Source organism: Homarus americanus, unplaced genomic scaffold (assembly GCF_018991925.1).
Source record: "Homarus americanus isolate GMGI-L3 unplaced genomic scaffold, GMGI_Hamer_2.0 scaffold55256, whole genome shotgun sequence".
Taxonomy (NCBI): Eukaryota; Metazoa; Arthropoda; class Malacostraca; order Decapoda; family Nephropidae; genus Homarus; species Homarus americanus.
In genome coordinates, this window is record NW_024712155.1 from 378,660 (window position 1) to 395,000 (window position 16,341).

Below are 16,341 nucleotides of genomic sequence, written 5' to 3' on the forward strand. Positions count from 1 at the left end.
CACGTATATCGAGCAGAGGTCCTCCCCACCTTGCTATATGGCAGCGAGACATGGGTCACATACAGGAGGCGCCTCAAGGCACTTGAAAACTTTCACCAACGTAGTCTACGTTCCATCCTCCGAGTTCGCTGGGAAGACAAGAGAACAAATGCAAAGCAGCTACTTTGCAGTCACCTAACGAATAGTAAACTTAATGCTGGCAGGCATTATTTCTTTCTGTTCTTTTTTTTTCGCCCCCCAGGCCCCGTTGTGGGTCGTTTGACCTGTGCCTTCGGTGGGCTAATTTCCGTAACAAAAAAAGAGAAAAAGAAAAAAAAAGCAACTGAAAAGGCATAATGATAGTCTTATGACAATCCTGAAAAAGTGCCAAATCGACCCCCTCACCTGGGAGACGATTACTCCACACGGCAACGCTTGGAGGAGCATACCGAGGCAGACAAGCGCTAATGCTGGAAAGACGCTACCGCCACCCCTCCCGCACTAGATGTATCCCTCCACACGTGCAACATCCGTGGATGACCCTGCCGGTTCCGTATCAGCCTCTCTAGTCACCTCAAAGCTCGCCAACGAAAGTGACAACTACGGTAGTAATTTGTGTCATCCAAAATCATGACGGAGTTGAGGTGACCTTCTGGGTGGGTGTAAGGTCTTCCCACCTCCTAAGATTACGGCGGAAAATTATAGGTGAACATATTTGGGCTCTGGTGTGTGTGTGTGCGTGCGTGTGCGTGCGTGTGTGTGTGTGTGTGTATTTCATCAATATTAGAGGCGTGAGAGGTGATAGAAAATGGAACCAATAAACAATTTATTATAACACAGAGGTTGTTTATGTAGGGCGGTCAGTGCTCTCGTGTATGTATGTATGTATGTATGTATGTATGTATGTATGTATGTATGTATGTTCCGTCATAACTCGACAACATCAAGAGCTACAGCTAAATATTATTATTATTATTATTATTATTATTATTATTATTATCATTATTATTATTATTATAATATACCTATATATCCCCATATTAACCACATCACACACATAGCGAAAACAATAGCCCAAACTTCCTTCAATTGAGTCTCTCTCTCTCTCTCTCTCTCTCTCTCTCTCTCTCTCAAGGAGAGTTCGGAATTTACTCAACAGATGGCGCTGAAAGGAAAAGTTTAGAATTCCTCCGAGAGATGGCGTTAAGTTTGTTTTGCAATAAAGCTAATTTCTCGGGCGGTCAGGTTGGCGGTGCAGGAGGGAGGGTGCTGGCCCGATAATCCTCCCCTCCTGGGTAAAAAGAAGAAGAGGAATTTAATGATAAAAGAAGAATAAGAAGAACAAGAAGAAGAAGAAGAAGAACTCGTCTATAGTTGTGTGTGTCTTTTGCCAGTGTTTATGTTTATATCATCTGTCAGGGTGTGGCTCTCTCTCTCTCTCTTTTCATATTCTCTTCCTCTGTTTGTTTATGTCTCTTTATATCTCTCTCTGTTTATATATCTGTCTTATCTCTGTGTCTCTTCTCGCTGTATACACACACACACACACACACACACACACACACACACACACACACACACACACACACACACTTAAGGACCACTTACTTTTATATTTAAGTAATACTCTTGACACAGCCACACTTACCAATACCAAGTAAGGAAACTAATACTCTTATAAACACTTAGATAAATGGCGACTTATTTACATACATTCTTTAACTTGTGTCAATACTCTTCATATTTTTATATATATCTTACCATATACAGTGTTGTTTACATGTGCTGTATTTACATATTTACATAAATTACCTTAACTTTCAGACGAATGTAAATCCATCTTATTTAAAACCATTATCGTAGCCGGTGTAAATAACCTAACGAAACGAAACATACAAAAAAAAAACCTAACCTAACCTAACCTAACCTAAACTAACCTAACCTAACCTAACCTAACCTAACCTAACCTAACCTAACCTAACTTAACCTAACCTGAAAAAAATAATAAATAAATTCCGTTTATATTTACATAGCATCTAGACCAATGTATATATAGAGATATACATATATACATCCCAAGGTCTGCTGGTGGACTGAACGAGCAGCTTCCTCCTCATGTATATTCATAGATTTACTGGGTATATACATATATGAATAACTTACACGTATGACTATGATCTTGTGAATTAAGAATTGTTAGTAGTGAGGTGGTGGTAAATATGACGTGGTTTGATATGTGTATTCAGGTATGTATGAGCAAAACATACATACATACATACATACATACATACATACATACATACATACAAACATTTCCTCTCTTCAACGCAGATATACACCCTATATCTTTTTCCGAAACACACACACTTCCTGATTACTAAACCTTGACTACAACCCTGATTTTACACCCTCATACACTCCACTTTTCACCCTGGCTACACACACCCTGACACACCCACTCTTCACCCTGGCTACACCCCTGGCTACACACCCACTCTTCACCCTGGCTACACCCAATCTTCACCCTGACTACACCCCTGGCTACACCCAATCTTCACCCCACACCCTGGCTACACCCAATCTTCACCCTAATCCACACTCCTGGCTACACCCAATCTTCACCCTGACTACACCCTGGCTACACCCAATCTTCTCCCTGACTACACCCCGACTACACCCACTCTTCACCCTGGCTACACCCTGGCTACACCCACTCTTCACCCTGGCTACACCCTGGCTACACCCAATCTTCTCCCTGACTATACCCTGGCCAATCTTCACCCTGACTACACCCTGGCTACACCCAATCTTCACCCTGACTACACCCTGGCTACACCCAATCTTCACCCTGACTACACCCTGACTACACCCAATCTTCACCCTGACTATACCCTGACTACACCTTCGCCTCCCCTGTATGGAAGGCAAAATGGGTCTCGTATTTCCTGTGTGTTGACATAAACGGGTTTTCATATTTTTTAGTATTTTTGGGGTAAAACTTGGCTCTGGGTGTTGCTTATTTGTGTTCATTATTTACCTCCGCTTGTCTGGTAGGGAGGTATAGAGGTTGGTGTCTGTCTGTCTGTCTGTCTTCTTGTAATCATAATGTGTTTATATTATCTGAATTATATGTGTGTGTGTGTGTGTGTGTGTGTGTGTGTGTGTGTGTGTGTATATATAGGTAGGTGTATGGATGAGTGATTAACAGGTGACAATTTGGGATAAGATTTATGTTGTTAATGTACAATTGGGGGGGTGAGGGGAAGGTAGAGAGGAAGGAGGGGAGGAAGGAAGAGGGAGAAGAGGAAGAAGGAAAGGGAAAAATGAAGGAGGAAAAGAAGGAAAATGTAGGAGAGGAAGAGGAAGGATGATGGAGGGTTGAGAGAGAGGAAGGAAAGAAGGCAGGGGGAATAAGGGGAAGGGGAATAGGGGAATTTTGTCTTCAGGTGTTTTGTTTCATAGTTTTCAGCCTGTTCTCGTAACCTCATAATGGACCCTGGTTGGTGTGTGTGTCCTGCGCCTCGGTCGACTAGTCCTGTGAATGGGTATTTGTTTTACGGTTGAGAAGGAAGGGGACGAGTGGTACTGCTGGCCATGTTGTCTCAGTGGTCAAAAGACACACACACACACACACACACACACACACACACACACCAAATAAAACAGCCAGTCCTTCAAACAGCTCACACATCCACCCCAACACACTCACTCCACCATTGTTCTCCCACCCGCACTTGAAAATACACATCCACACCCCCCACTCCTCTCCCTCCTCCTCCTCCTCTCCTCCCTCCTCCTCCTCCTCCTCCTCCTCCTCCTCCTCCTCCTCCACCACCCTCTTCCACTCATCCCTCAATCCACTCTAATTCTTCACTCACAACCTCCACCCTTCCTCCCTCCCCCTCTTTCCACTTCCCTCTTCTTTCCTTTTAGATCTACCTCTTCTCTCCTCATCTCCCTCCCCCTCCCATCTTCCCTCCCATCACCCCTTCCACTCACATCTTTGAAAGCACATATGTCTATTAATCCTTTCCTCCCATCACCTCTCTCTCACCTCCTACCTTTCCCTCCCGCCCTTCTCTCTACCTTGTTCACCTCTTCCCATCACCCCTTTCTCCTCCTTCATCTTTCTCTCACCCCTTCCATCCTCTTCTTGACTCTTCCTTCTCCATCCCTCCCTTTATTCTTCCCTCTTACCATCACCTTTCTTCTCTCACCCCCCCTCCCAACGCAGGTTAGGGGAGGGGTGATGGAAGGTGGTGGGGGGAGGGGGGTGATGGTGTATGGTGGGGGGAGGGGTGATGGTGTATGTGGTGGGGGAGGGGGGGAGATGGTGCAAGGTGGTGGGGGAGGGAGATGGTGTAAGGTGGTGGGGAGGGGTGATGGTGTAAGGTGGTGGGGGGGAGGGGGATGATGGTGTAAGGTGGGGGGGAGGGTGTGATGGTGGGGTGGGGGGGGGGGGTGATGGTGTAAGGTGGTGGGGGGAGGGGGATGATGGTGGAAGGTGGTGGGGGGAGGTGTGATGGAATAAGGTGGTGGGGGTAATGGTGTAAGGTGGTGGGGGAGGGGGTGATGGAGTAAGGTAGGGGGGTATTGGTGTAAGGTGGTGGGGGGGAGGGGGGGGTGATGGAGTATGGTGGTGGGGGGTAATGGTGTAAGGTGGTGGGGAGGGGGTGATGGAGTGGTGGTGGGGGCATGGTGTAAGGTGGTGGGGGGGAGGGGGTGGATGGACTAAGGTGGTGGGGGTAATGGTGTAAGGTGGTGGGGGAGGGGGGGTGATGGAGTAAGGTGGTGGGGTAATGGTGTAAGGTGGGGGAGGGGTGATGGAGGTAAGGTGGTGGGGTAATGGTGTAAGGTGGTGGGGAGGGGTGATGGACTAAGGTGGTGGGGGGTAATGGTGTAAGGTGGTGGGGGGAGGGGGTGATGGAGTAGGTGGTGGGGGTAATGGTGTAAGGTGGTGGGGGGAGGGGGTGATGGAGTAAGGTGGTGGGGTAATGGTGTAAGGGGGGGGGAGGGGATGATGGTAAGGTGGTGGGGGTGATGGTAAGGTGTGGTGGGGAGGGGGGGTGATGGAGTAAGGTGGTGGGGGTAATGGTGGTAAGGTGGTGGTACTTTTAACACAGTGAAGGTATTGTGTCGAGGAATCAATAACAGTGTTGCATGCCGCATCCAGCAGCTTAACGCTGCCACCTTCCTGACACTTTGCTTGTGGTCCTCAGGGTGATGGGGGAGGGGGGGGATGGGGGAGGAGAAGGGGAGAGCAGGGGGGAAGGGAGAGGGGAGGGATGGAGGGAGAATTAGGGAGGAGAGAGAGGGAGAAAGAGAAGGAAGGGAAAGTATGGAAAGGGGTGAGGGGGGAGAAGTGGAAGGGGGATGGAGAGGAAGAAGGAGGGGGGCGAAAAGGGGGAGAGGAGAAAAAATGGGAGGGGACATAAGCGACAAGAAAACGGTGGAAACTGAGAGGGAGGGAGACAAAGACAAGTGGAAGGGGAGACAGACATGGGAGGGGCGACAGACAGAGGGAAGACAGACAGGGAAAGAAAGGCAGACAGGGGAGGTAAGAGGGAGAGTGAGGAAAAGGTGAGAAAAGACGGAATGGAGACACACAGGGAAGGATGAGAGAGGGAAAGTGAGAGGGGAGGTGGAGTGAGGGGTAGGGGAGGGGGAAGAGGTAACAGAAATGGGAAGGGAGACAGCGAGGGGAAAGGGGAGGAGAGTGAAGAAGGGGGGTGACAAACAGGAAGGGGAGGAGCCAGCACGCACCTGCCTCAACGACTCACCTGAGGGCTGGACCACCCTGTTGATGAAGACACCTGGAGAGTCTTTACAAAGTTTTACCTGTTCTTTAATAAATTAGCCTAAGTTACGTTAAATTAGGTTAGTTAAAATTTAAGTTAAAATAGCTGAAGTTAGGTTAGGTTAGGTTAGGTTAGGTTAGGTTAGGTTAGGTTAGGTTAGGTTAGGTTAGGTTAGGTTGATAGTATGTTTGGTTGGGGTTTAATTATGATACATTAGTTAGGTTAGGTTAGGTTCCCACTCACCTCTTCCACCCTCTCACCCCCATCCCCACTCCATTTCCCTACCTCTCGTCTTCCCATCCATCCCCCTTCCACCTCCTAATCCTTCCTCATCACCCTCATTTCCCTTCCTCATCCTCTCCATTCCACACAACCCCTCTCTCTCTCCCCCCCTCCCTCCCCACACAACCCCTCTCTCCCTCCTCCCACACAACCTCTCTCTCCCCCCCTCCCCACCCTCTCCCTCCTCCCCACACACCCCATCTGGCAGTCATTCACTCAACCACGAGAAAGTGGAGGAAATTTTTGTGTTTAAACGGAACCATAAGTGCTATTGGGTGCTGGGAGGTGAGTTATAGTCATCCCGCTATCTGTTGGTGATGTAAAAGCTTATGAGTCGTCTCAGAGTCGTCTGTGTCGTCTGTGAGTCGCTGAGAGAGAGAGATCCACACAGGTAACCAGTCAGGATCAAGTCATTAACGACAACCCTATATCCCATCTTCACACGTCCTTACTGTGCAACCATCCTGAAATTGGGAGGAGGGAGGGAGGGGAGGACCATGATAGACGGGGGAGTAGGGAGGGGAGATAAAGAGGGTAAGAGGAGTGAGGTGAGAAGAGGGGAAGTAGAGAAGGAAGGTAGGAGGAGGGGGATAGGGAGGGCAGGGATAGTTAAGAGTAGTGGGGTAGGAGGAGGAGGAGATAGGAGGGACGGGGTAGGTGGGGGGGGAGGTAGAGGTGGCAAGTAGGAGGAGAGGGGATAGGAAGAGGGGAAGGTAGGTGGAAGGGGGAAGAAGAGAAAGGGGAAGTAAGGGGAAGGGGAGGGGGAAGATTTTGCACTGATAGCAGAGATGGGTCATTTTCCCAGCTTAGAGAGACGGTAATATAGTCCTTAGGTGAACCATGGGTCTGGCCTCACAACTAGTGTCCAATTAGCCACTGTAAACACTGGATCAATTTAACCAGCTCTCTCTCTCTCTCTCTCTCTCTCTCTCTCTCTCTCTCTCTCTCTCTCTCTCTCTCGCTCTCTCTCTCTCTCTCTCTCTTTCTTTCTTTACGTGGTGACCAGCCTTATGGTAAACTGTACCTTTGTATACAGACATTTGTATACGCAGGTTCACACACACACACACACACACACACACACACACACACACACACACACACACACACACACACACTTCAGTCACTGTATACAGAAACGCGTGTATATCGGGAAGGCTTTGTGCTGAAACAATTTTGAGCTGAACAGTCACATCATAACCACTTCATTGACTGTATGATTGTATATTGTATGACTATGATTGTGTATTGTATGACTGTATGATTGTGTATTGTATGACTGTATGATTGTGTATTTTATGACTGTATGATTGTGTATTGTACGACTGTATGATTGTATGCCTATGATTGTATAGTTTATGAACTGTATTGTATGATTGTATGATTGTGTATTGTATGACTATATACAGTATATTGTATAACTGTACTGTATGATTGTGTATTGTATGAACTGTATTGTATGACTGTTTTGTATGATTGTATATTGTATGACTGTGTATTGTATGACTGTGTACTCTACAATATATCTGTATTATTTAGGGGTTGTATACATTACGTCTGTATATTTTAATTGTGTATACTGCAGGTTAGGGCTGTATACTGTATAGTTAGTGTAATACACAGTGAGTGAGGTGAGAAACAGGGTGCGTCACATGCAGGTGTAGTATATTGAGTAACACACACACACACACACACACACACACACACGGTGTAGGTGTTATTGAGCGACGGCCGGGGGGGGGAGGAGGCAGACGGGGCGTGGTTTTGGGGGTGTGGGTGGGTGGGTGGGCGGGCGGGCGAGTGGGCGGGTCACGGTCACTATCGCCTTTGACGGCAGAGAGTTAATGCTTGTATACACACACACACTGGCTCATACACCCACCCGAGTGTATGTTTTCGCGTATTACAGTACATATACAACTTACAGCGGCCAAGGTGTGGTGTATATTTTGTGGTGTTTACTATACACACCACCTCATACACATCTGCTGTGTATGGGTGTGTATTAGATGAATTCTGATACGGGATATACTTATTGGTATACATTATGCTACACCCACTCATACACTTGGTATTGAAAGCTGTATTAGGGGTTTTTAATACACCCACAAATACACACTATACAGAAAAGACTATACAATTGCTCTAGTATACTCATAATATACACTAGGGATTACATTCAACCATTTCAAAATACATATACACCATTTTCATTATATACATATTCTCGTTGTATAATACACATACACACGAAAAACAGAGTATGTATATATGTCACCCTTTATATAAACAATACATCTCATACACATTATGACTTTTGATATACACATATGTACACCTACTTAATATATGTACTGTATGTATATAAATGTGTGTATGTTTGTGTATATATATATGCTAGTATTTATATATCTCCCATTATACATTCACACTATACACCAGTCATACACCACTCATACACCAGTCATACACCACTCATACACCACTCATACACCAGTCATACACCAGTCATACACCACTCATACACCACTCATACACCACTCATACACCACTCATACACCACTCATACACCACTCATACACCACTCATACACCACTCATACACCACTCATACACCACTCATACACCACTCATACACCACTCATACACTATACAGCGAGTGTATTTCTGTGTCTTTAAGAACGTTTTGTTGTTTCCCTCAAAGTCTGTTATTAATGCCGTGATGAACATGGGGTCATTACAGTGCTAATCTGATGGGGGGGGTGCTTCTTGTTACGTACTGCCTGGGAGGGGGTGGGGGGCGGCTTGGAGGGAAGGGGGAGGGGAGGGAGGAAAAGAGGGAGGAACAAGTAATGAAACACAGGAATAAGGAGAAAGGAGAATTTATGATGGGTTAAGGAATTAGAGAGAGAGAGAGAGAATGTGTGTGTGTGTGTGTGTGTGTGTGTGTGTGTTTTGCAAATATTCCTGTAAGCAAAACCACTTTAAAATGCTAACGAATATTCTCTCTCTCTCTCTCCTCTCTCTCTATCTCTCTCTCTCTCTCTTCCGTTTATACATACATACATACATACATACATACATACATACATATACATACATGCATCTCTCTTCATTATCTTTTACATCGTCTTTTGTTACTTTCTTTTTTCTCCTGTTACTTTTCTTCCACCATTTCTTTTCTTTCCTTTCTCTCTTCCTTCTTCATGTGTCCTTTCCTTCTCTATTTCCACTCTTCGTCTTCATTTTCTTTCGTTCTCTCTTTCTTTCTTTCTCCTCTGTTTACCTTACCAACATTCCTCCACAAGCTTCCATCAGAATGCTTTCCTTCTTTAGTCTGTTTCCTCCTCCTCCCTCTTTCTCTTCCTCCTCCTCCTCCCTCTTTCTCCTCCTCCTCCTCCTCTTCTTTCGTATTTTCTTCCATAACGTCTTTGTTGGTTTAGACTATAATTTGACTTCTCTTATGTTAATATTTGCTGATTCTTTCTCTCTATGTATGTATGTATGTATGTATGTATGTATGTATGTATGTATGTACTTTCGTGACTTTCTTTGCTTCCATAAACGTTTCCATTCGTGTCTGACTCTTGGTGCACCGTCCGTGTTATACGTTCGTTGCGTACATAGGTCCGTAGCGTCCATGCGTAGAAATGTTCGTAACGTCTGTAGGTAGTTTATCGTCCGTGGGATGTGGGTCCGTAGCGTCCGTGGAAAGAGAACTCCCCACCCCCCCTCCCCTCACATTTTGCAGGGGAGCTTAACCCACACGAAGGCTGGCGTGAACACTGACAATCTCTCAAGGTAATTTTCTCATGTTCCTGTTGGGTTGTAGTGACCCTCCTTACCCTCCCCTCCCCTTTACCTCCCCACCCTACCCTCCCCCTACCTCCCCACCATACCCTCTCCCTACCCCTCCCTTTGCCTCCCCACCTACCCACCCTCCCTTTGCCTCCACCTCCCCCTCCCTTTACCTCCCCCACCCTACCCCTTACCTCCCCACTCTTTACCACTATCGCCTCCCATCCCGTCCACTTTACTTCCCACCCTACTCCCCTCACTTCCATCCATCCATCCATCCACCCGCCCGCCCGCCCGCCCACGTCGTGCTCGAACCAGATGCGTGTGAAGTCAGCCATGGACCTTCCCCTTTGAGTCAGAGTCCAACACCCACGAAAAAAATATAAAAAAATATATGCAAATTTGGCTCCTACCTGAATTATCCGCAATGATAATAGACCAAAATATTGGCTTCCATAATCTAGACACACTCGGGGAACCATTGAAGAGCCGGACACATCCAACACCCACGAAAAAAATATAAAAAAATATATGCAAATATGGCTCCTACCTGAATTATCCGCAATGATAATAGACCAAAATATTGGCTTCCATAATCTAGACACACTCGGGGCATTGAGAGCTCACATTAAACGCCGGTTTTTCTTCAACAAAAGTTTTAAGAAAATGTCCAAAATTTACATCCTAACTTGATCAAAATTGTCACCCACCCCATCTCCCCTCTCCCCCTCCCCTCTCTCCTTCCACCCTCTTCCCTCCCCAGAAAATGTTTGAAGAAGTAAGGTGTTAGTGTGGGCAAGGGGCAGGAACATAACACCCTCTCACACCCCCTCCTTCCCCTCTCCTCTCCTCTTGCCCCTCTCCCGGCCCTCTCTCCCCTGCCCCCCCTCCTCTCATCCCCTGCCCCTTCCTCTCCCCTGCCCCTCCACCCTGCTCAATACCTACACGAGGAAAACTTTGAATAAGTCCCCTGCAGAGCTTTCATCATTGACACAAAATAACAATAAAAATTACTATCAGCAGTACAAACGATCAACAGCGCCGACGTTCTTCTCCAGTAAAGTATTTGTCCTTTCTCCTCCCCCCCCTCCATACCATTCTGCTGGCACTGGGTTTAATTTTATTTATTTAATTGTATTATTATTTTTTTTGTATTTAGGCAATATTTAATGTTGCCATCCTCGTCAGATTTGAAGTGTCATTTTAGGGTTCAAAACTGTCATGACTGTTTGGAACGTGTGTGTGTGTGTGTATGTGTGTGTGTGTGTGTGTGTGTGTGTGTGTGTGTGTGTGTGTGTGTGTGTGTGTGTGTTTCATACCAGCAGACTCGTGAGACTTAAACCGTGCACAAACACACACACACACACACACACACACACACACACACACACACACACACACACACACACACACACACACACAGTATCAGGACCATCGGTGTGAGGAAGTGGAGTCCTCTAGCGGTTAATAAGGGAAGTTATGTGACAACTTTACTAATAAGTCTGAATATTTGGGCTCCTTCGTTCTCACTCGTCCCTCGGGCTCTTATACTGTTGGGTGTCCTCGGTCATCCTCGAACTCTTCCTGTCTTCTTCGAATTCTTCCGGTCATCCTCCAGCTCTTCCGGTCATCCTCCAGCTCTTCCGGTCATCCTCGAACTCTTCCGGTCATCCTCGAACTCTTCCGGTCATCCTCCAGCTCTTCCGGTCATCCTCGAACTCTTCCGGTCATCCTCCAGCTCTTCCGGTCTTCCTCGAACTCTTCCGGTCATCCTCCAGCTCTTCCGTCTTCCTTTCAGGGCACTCGGGACTCCCTGACTGGTGGTCTTGGACTCTTCATCTTCTTCCTTCCCTCTTCCTCCTCCCTCAGACTCCTAGGTCTTCCTCATCTCTTCCTCCTCCCTTGGTCTTCCTCGGACTCACTTATGTGTCTTCTCCTCCTCCTCCCTCCTCTCTCTTCCTCCTCCTCCTCACTCCTCCTCCTCCTCTTCATCTCCTCTCCTCCCCCTTCCTCCTCTCCTCCTCTCCTTTCCCTCTCACAACAGTATTGTTTACATATCCTTCAGCGTTCCTCTCCTTCCCTCTGCCTTTGTTTAACCTTTCTTTCTCCTCCTCTTCACTTTGGCGTTGTGTTGTTTATTGTCTGCTGCCTCTCTGACGTCATGTTGTCTGCTGCCTCTCTGACGTCATGTTTATTGTCTGCTGCCTCTCTGACGTCATGTTGTCTGCTGCCTCTCTGACGTCATGTTTATTTACTGCTGCCTCTCTGACTTCATGTTGTCTGCTGCCTCGCTGACTTCATGTTCATTGTCTACTGCCTCTCTGACGTCATGTTGTGTGCTGCCTCTCTGACGTCGTGTTTATTGTCCGCTGCCTCTCTGACTGGAGGGGGAAGGGTAGAAGGCAGCTATCAAACAGGGAGGTACTACCGCCTGGGAAGATATTGGAAGCATAATGTGTTGTCTAATGGTAGACCCTGCTGCCATATGTGACCAAGTCCCAGGTTGTTGACCTGACTTTCTGCCTCATTTACACACAATTGCAGGGTCTCAATTGTTTCTCTTGATATTGACAACACAACAGACATACTGTATATCGTTTCTCACTCGATTTATTTTTTCGTTTTTGTATTTAATTATAGATAATTTATTATTATTATTATTATTATTATTATTATTATTGTTGTTGTTGTTGTTGTTGTTGTTGTTGTTGTTGTTGTAAACTAACATTATCTGTCAAGTATCAAAGACTGGTTACATTGGGTAAATATTTCGTACAAAGTCAATGTTTCTCCCCAGGTAAAATATTACCATTAACCACACGTGACTTATTTAACCATATAATTAATAATTTAACAAGAACAATGGAAAATATGATAGATTAATTAACTGACTGTAACTGATAAATGAACAGTTACCAGTTAAAATACCATACGAGTGAGATGACTGTAACTGAGGGATGAACAGTTACTGGTCAAACCTAACCTAACCTAACCACCCCAGATAGCGTTAAGGTGTTTACTCAACAGGTGAGATGAAATCTTCAGGTGATCCCAAAATTTACAACGTTTAGTTTAACACCCTGAGTTATTATTTTTTTACTTTATTATCTACAACAAGAAATATTGTAGAGTATTATTTTCTTCTTAAATAAATCCATATGATAGTAGCTACTTCTTGCTACTGCCCAAAAAGTAGCAATGTAAACTGAGCAATTACACTAGCATCAAGGAGCAATTTTAAACACGTATGGGCAGTGTGTGTGTGTGTGTGTGTGTGTGTGTGTGTGTGTGTGTGTGTGTGTGTGTGTGTGTGTGTGTGTACAGGCTGTCAGCTGGTAATAACTGACTCGCGCTGATTTAGTGGACAATACTCCAACATTAATAACAAAATATCACTGAACATTGACTTTATATCACTGCTCTCTCCATAAACTACTGGATGCAATTTTGACAACTATCCCTCCCTCTCTTTTTTCCTCTCTTTTTCATCCTTTCCCCTTCCCTCTCCCTCTTACCCCCCTCTGCATTCTCCCTCTTCCTCTTCTTCTCCCCTTCTCCCTACTCCTGTTTCCCTTCACTTCTTCATGTTTTTCACTTTAATTTCCCCTTGCTCTTTTTCATTCCCTTCTTATTCCTCCTCCCCCTTCCCTTTCCTCCTCTCCTCTTTCCTTTCCTCTGCCTCTAGCCCGTTCTCTCAACTCTCCGCCCCTTCTCTCTTCCTTCCCATTTCCCTCTTCCTTACTTCCTTCTTCTTCTCTATACACTTCACCCCCTCCTCCCCACGCCTCACCACCAGTACGGGCTACAGAAACATTGATTCATCACTCATTGTTTTTCTACTTAATATTATCTACTCACCAGGACCTCTCTCTCTCTCTCTCTCATCAGCATCTCGTCTCTCCCCCCCCCCACACAGGAAGCAGACATCGCCATAGCACCCCTGACCATCACATCCTCCAGGGAAAGAGTCATCGACTTTACAAAGCCCTTCATGACACTCGGTATCTCCATCATGATTAAGAAGCCAGTTAAGGAGAAGCCCGGTGTCTTCAGCTTCATGTCTCCACTCTCTCAGGAGATCTGGACGTGTGTCGTCTTCGCCTACGTCGGTGTGTCTATCGTTCTGTTCCTCGTCAGTCGTTTCAGCCCCTATGAGTGGAAGGTAATAATAATAATAATTAGAAATATTATATATGGTCTTATGTCCTTATGTCGTGTTCTTTATCTCATTATCAGCCCTTAATAGAACCAATAACAATTCCTGCTTTACTTAATTACCCTCAGACATCATTCACTCATTAACCAATCACAGAATAGGATGGAATATCTGGTAAGTAACAGTTACAGTTATATTAATCATGCAAGCCAAGAGTTCCTTACTGTGTGTGTGTGTGTGTGTGTGTGTGTGTGTGTGTGTACTAGTTGGTTATGGGTCTCTTAACACAGTCATAATGAGGTGTTTTCTGTCCATTAACCACGTGGTTGTTGTGGGTTAGTAAGTGTCTGGTAGGTGGTTGGTGGTTGGTGGTGGTTGATAGGTGACGTGGTTAACAGTGTTAGTGTGTCTTAAGCAATGTCTAGACCCTTCCCCCATCACCCCCCATCACCCCTATCACCATTCTCATCATCTCCTATCACCATCACCCCCATCACCCCCCCGTGTTACTCTGATCATCACCACAAACATCACCATCATCAACACTACTACGTCCATTACCACTGTCACCATCCCACCATCGACCTCACCACCATCACTATCATCACCACCACCACTCACCACCATCACTATCACCCTCACCATTATCACCTCAACCATCACCCTACACCATTACCTCCTTAAAAAATGAAAAAAAAATAAAAATAAAAAATACAACTTAAGATTTTTTTCACCCACATTCATCATTATTATACATAGTGAATGGGGCAACATACATCATGCGAAGAAATAACTATATTTTGTGTGTCGTGTAGCATAACGTGTATATGTTAGCTGGGTATAATACGGTGGAAGGGTAATGGCCTGCAGTATAACCCCTCCCCTCCCGTGTATGATGGGATGGAATTTACAGTAGTTCCTGATAGAGTACACGGAAAGGTGTTCGTTGTATTGTTCCCTCATTTCAATACGGGTCACGTTTGGAAAATTTTGAAGGTTCATCTTTGATTTATGGTTATATTATTAACCTTTCTCTGAGCCTGTGTCGAGAGAGAGAGAGAGAGAGAGAGAGAGTAGCTCGAAGGGTCATTGAGAAGTATGTGAAGTGTCATGGACAGGTATGTGAGGTCATGGACAGGTGTGTGAGATCATGGACAGGTGTGTGAGATCATGGGCAGGTGTGTGAGGTCATGGACAGGTGTGTGAGGTCATGGACAGGTGTGTGAGGTCATTGACAGGTGTGGGAGGTCATGGGCAGGTGTGTGAGGTCATGGACAGGTGTGTGAGGTCATGGACAGGTGTGTAAGGCTATGGATAGATTTATTATTCGCATGATTATTATCGACAGGAACATAAACATATATTATTCGTGAGTTCCACCACTTGTGTGTGTGTGTGTGTGTGTGTGTGTGTGTGTGTGTGTGTGTGTGTGTGTGTGTGTGTGTGTGTGTGTGTGTGTGTGTGTGTGTAAGTAATTGAGGCTCTCTTTGTGTATTTTAACCACCATGAAAGTCGGTTTCCATTGCCCTGACTGTCCGTTAAGGGCAGTATGGATACAGCGCACTGAATTCTTAGTATTTTATTTCGGCACACGGTGAGGCAATATGTCGAACACTACACTCGGGTGCTGTAACTTTCTCCGGACACGAACCAGATACTATTAAAAGAAGAGGTGAGATTTGTATCCACGTAGCTACCTGTTTAGTGCAGACATGTGGATCAGTTCATGTAGGGTAGATTATAAAGACCCATTGGTGATGTCAGTCAGAAGTCAACCACCAGTTACTTCAGTGGTTGATGTCAGAGAAGACTTAAGTTTCAAGGATAAATAAACAGTTTGTTAAATGAGTATATGAAGGGGATATAACGAGGGTATGGGTGTGACTGATTCATAAAGCAATTACTTCAAGGTGACGTTTTATTTGATACTGGTGACGGTGTTGTGTTTATGTGGAGACTCTGCCGATGATTTATACAAGTGTGTCAAGTTAAGGTTATATTCTTCACTCTCTTATAATGGAGAACTAAAGTAACTATGAGTAACTCTGGCTGGTGAGGTTGGTCCATAATCTACTTTTTAGTGACTGGAAGCTTTTTACCGTGTTATGCCAGTGATTAAAACAGGTAAGATTAGCTCAACGTTTAATTATCCCACTAATTATACTTCTTGTTAGGATTTCTCTCATTTTTCCAGGTGAGTTTTGTTCCAGGTAAAAAAAACGTCTCTTGATTGTATACACCACACTAATAACTGGCCATGACTTCGGCAGGTTATCGAGACGTACAGCAAGTCGAGTGTGACGAACGACTTTACCATCTGCAACAGTCT

General features: G+C 45.4%; 1 protein-coding gene across 1 annotated transcript in view; it reads left to right on the forward strand.

The window, feature by feature from the left end:
* LOC121859460 (glutamate receptor 1-like) overlaps positions 1–16,341 on the forward strand; it is a gene marked incomplete at its 3' end in the record, with an annotated part of 289,141 nt that overhangs the window by 239,072 nt on the left and 33,728 nt on the right. Inside the window, exons 10-11 of the mRNA XM_042356285.1 lie at positions 13,773–14,018; positions 16,283–16,341. The exon at positions 16,283–16,341 is cut by the window's right edge and continues 51 nt beyond it. Coding sequence (XP_042212219.1) covers positions 13,773–14,018; positions 16,283–16,341 — 305 coding nt within the window. The remainder of the gene's footprint in view (positions 1–13,772; positions 14,019–16,282) is intronic.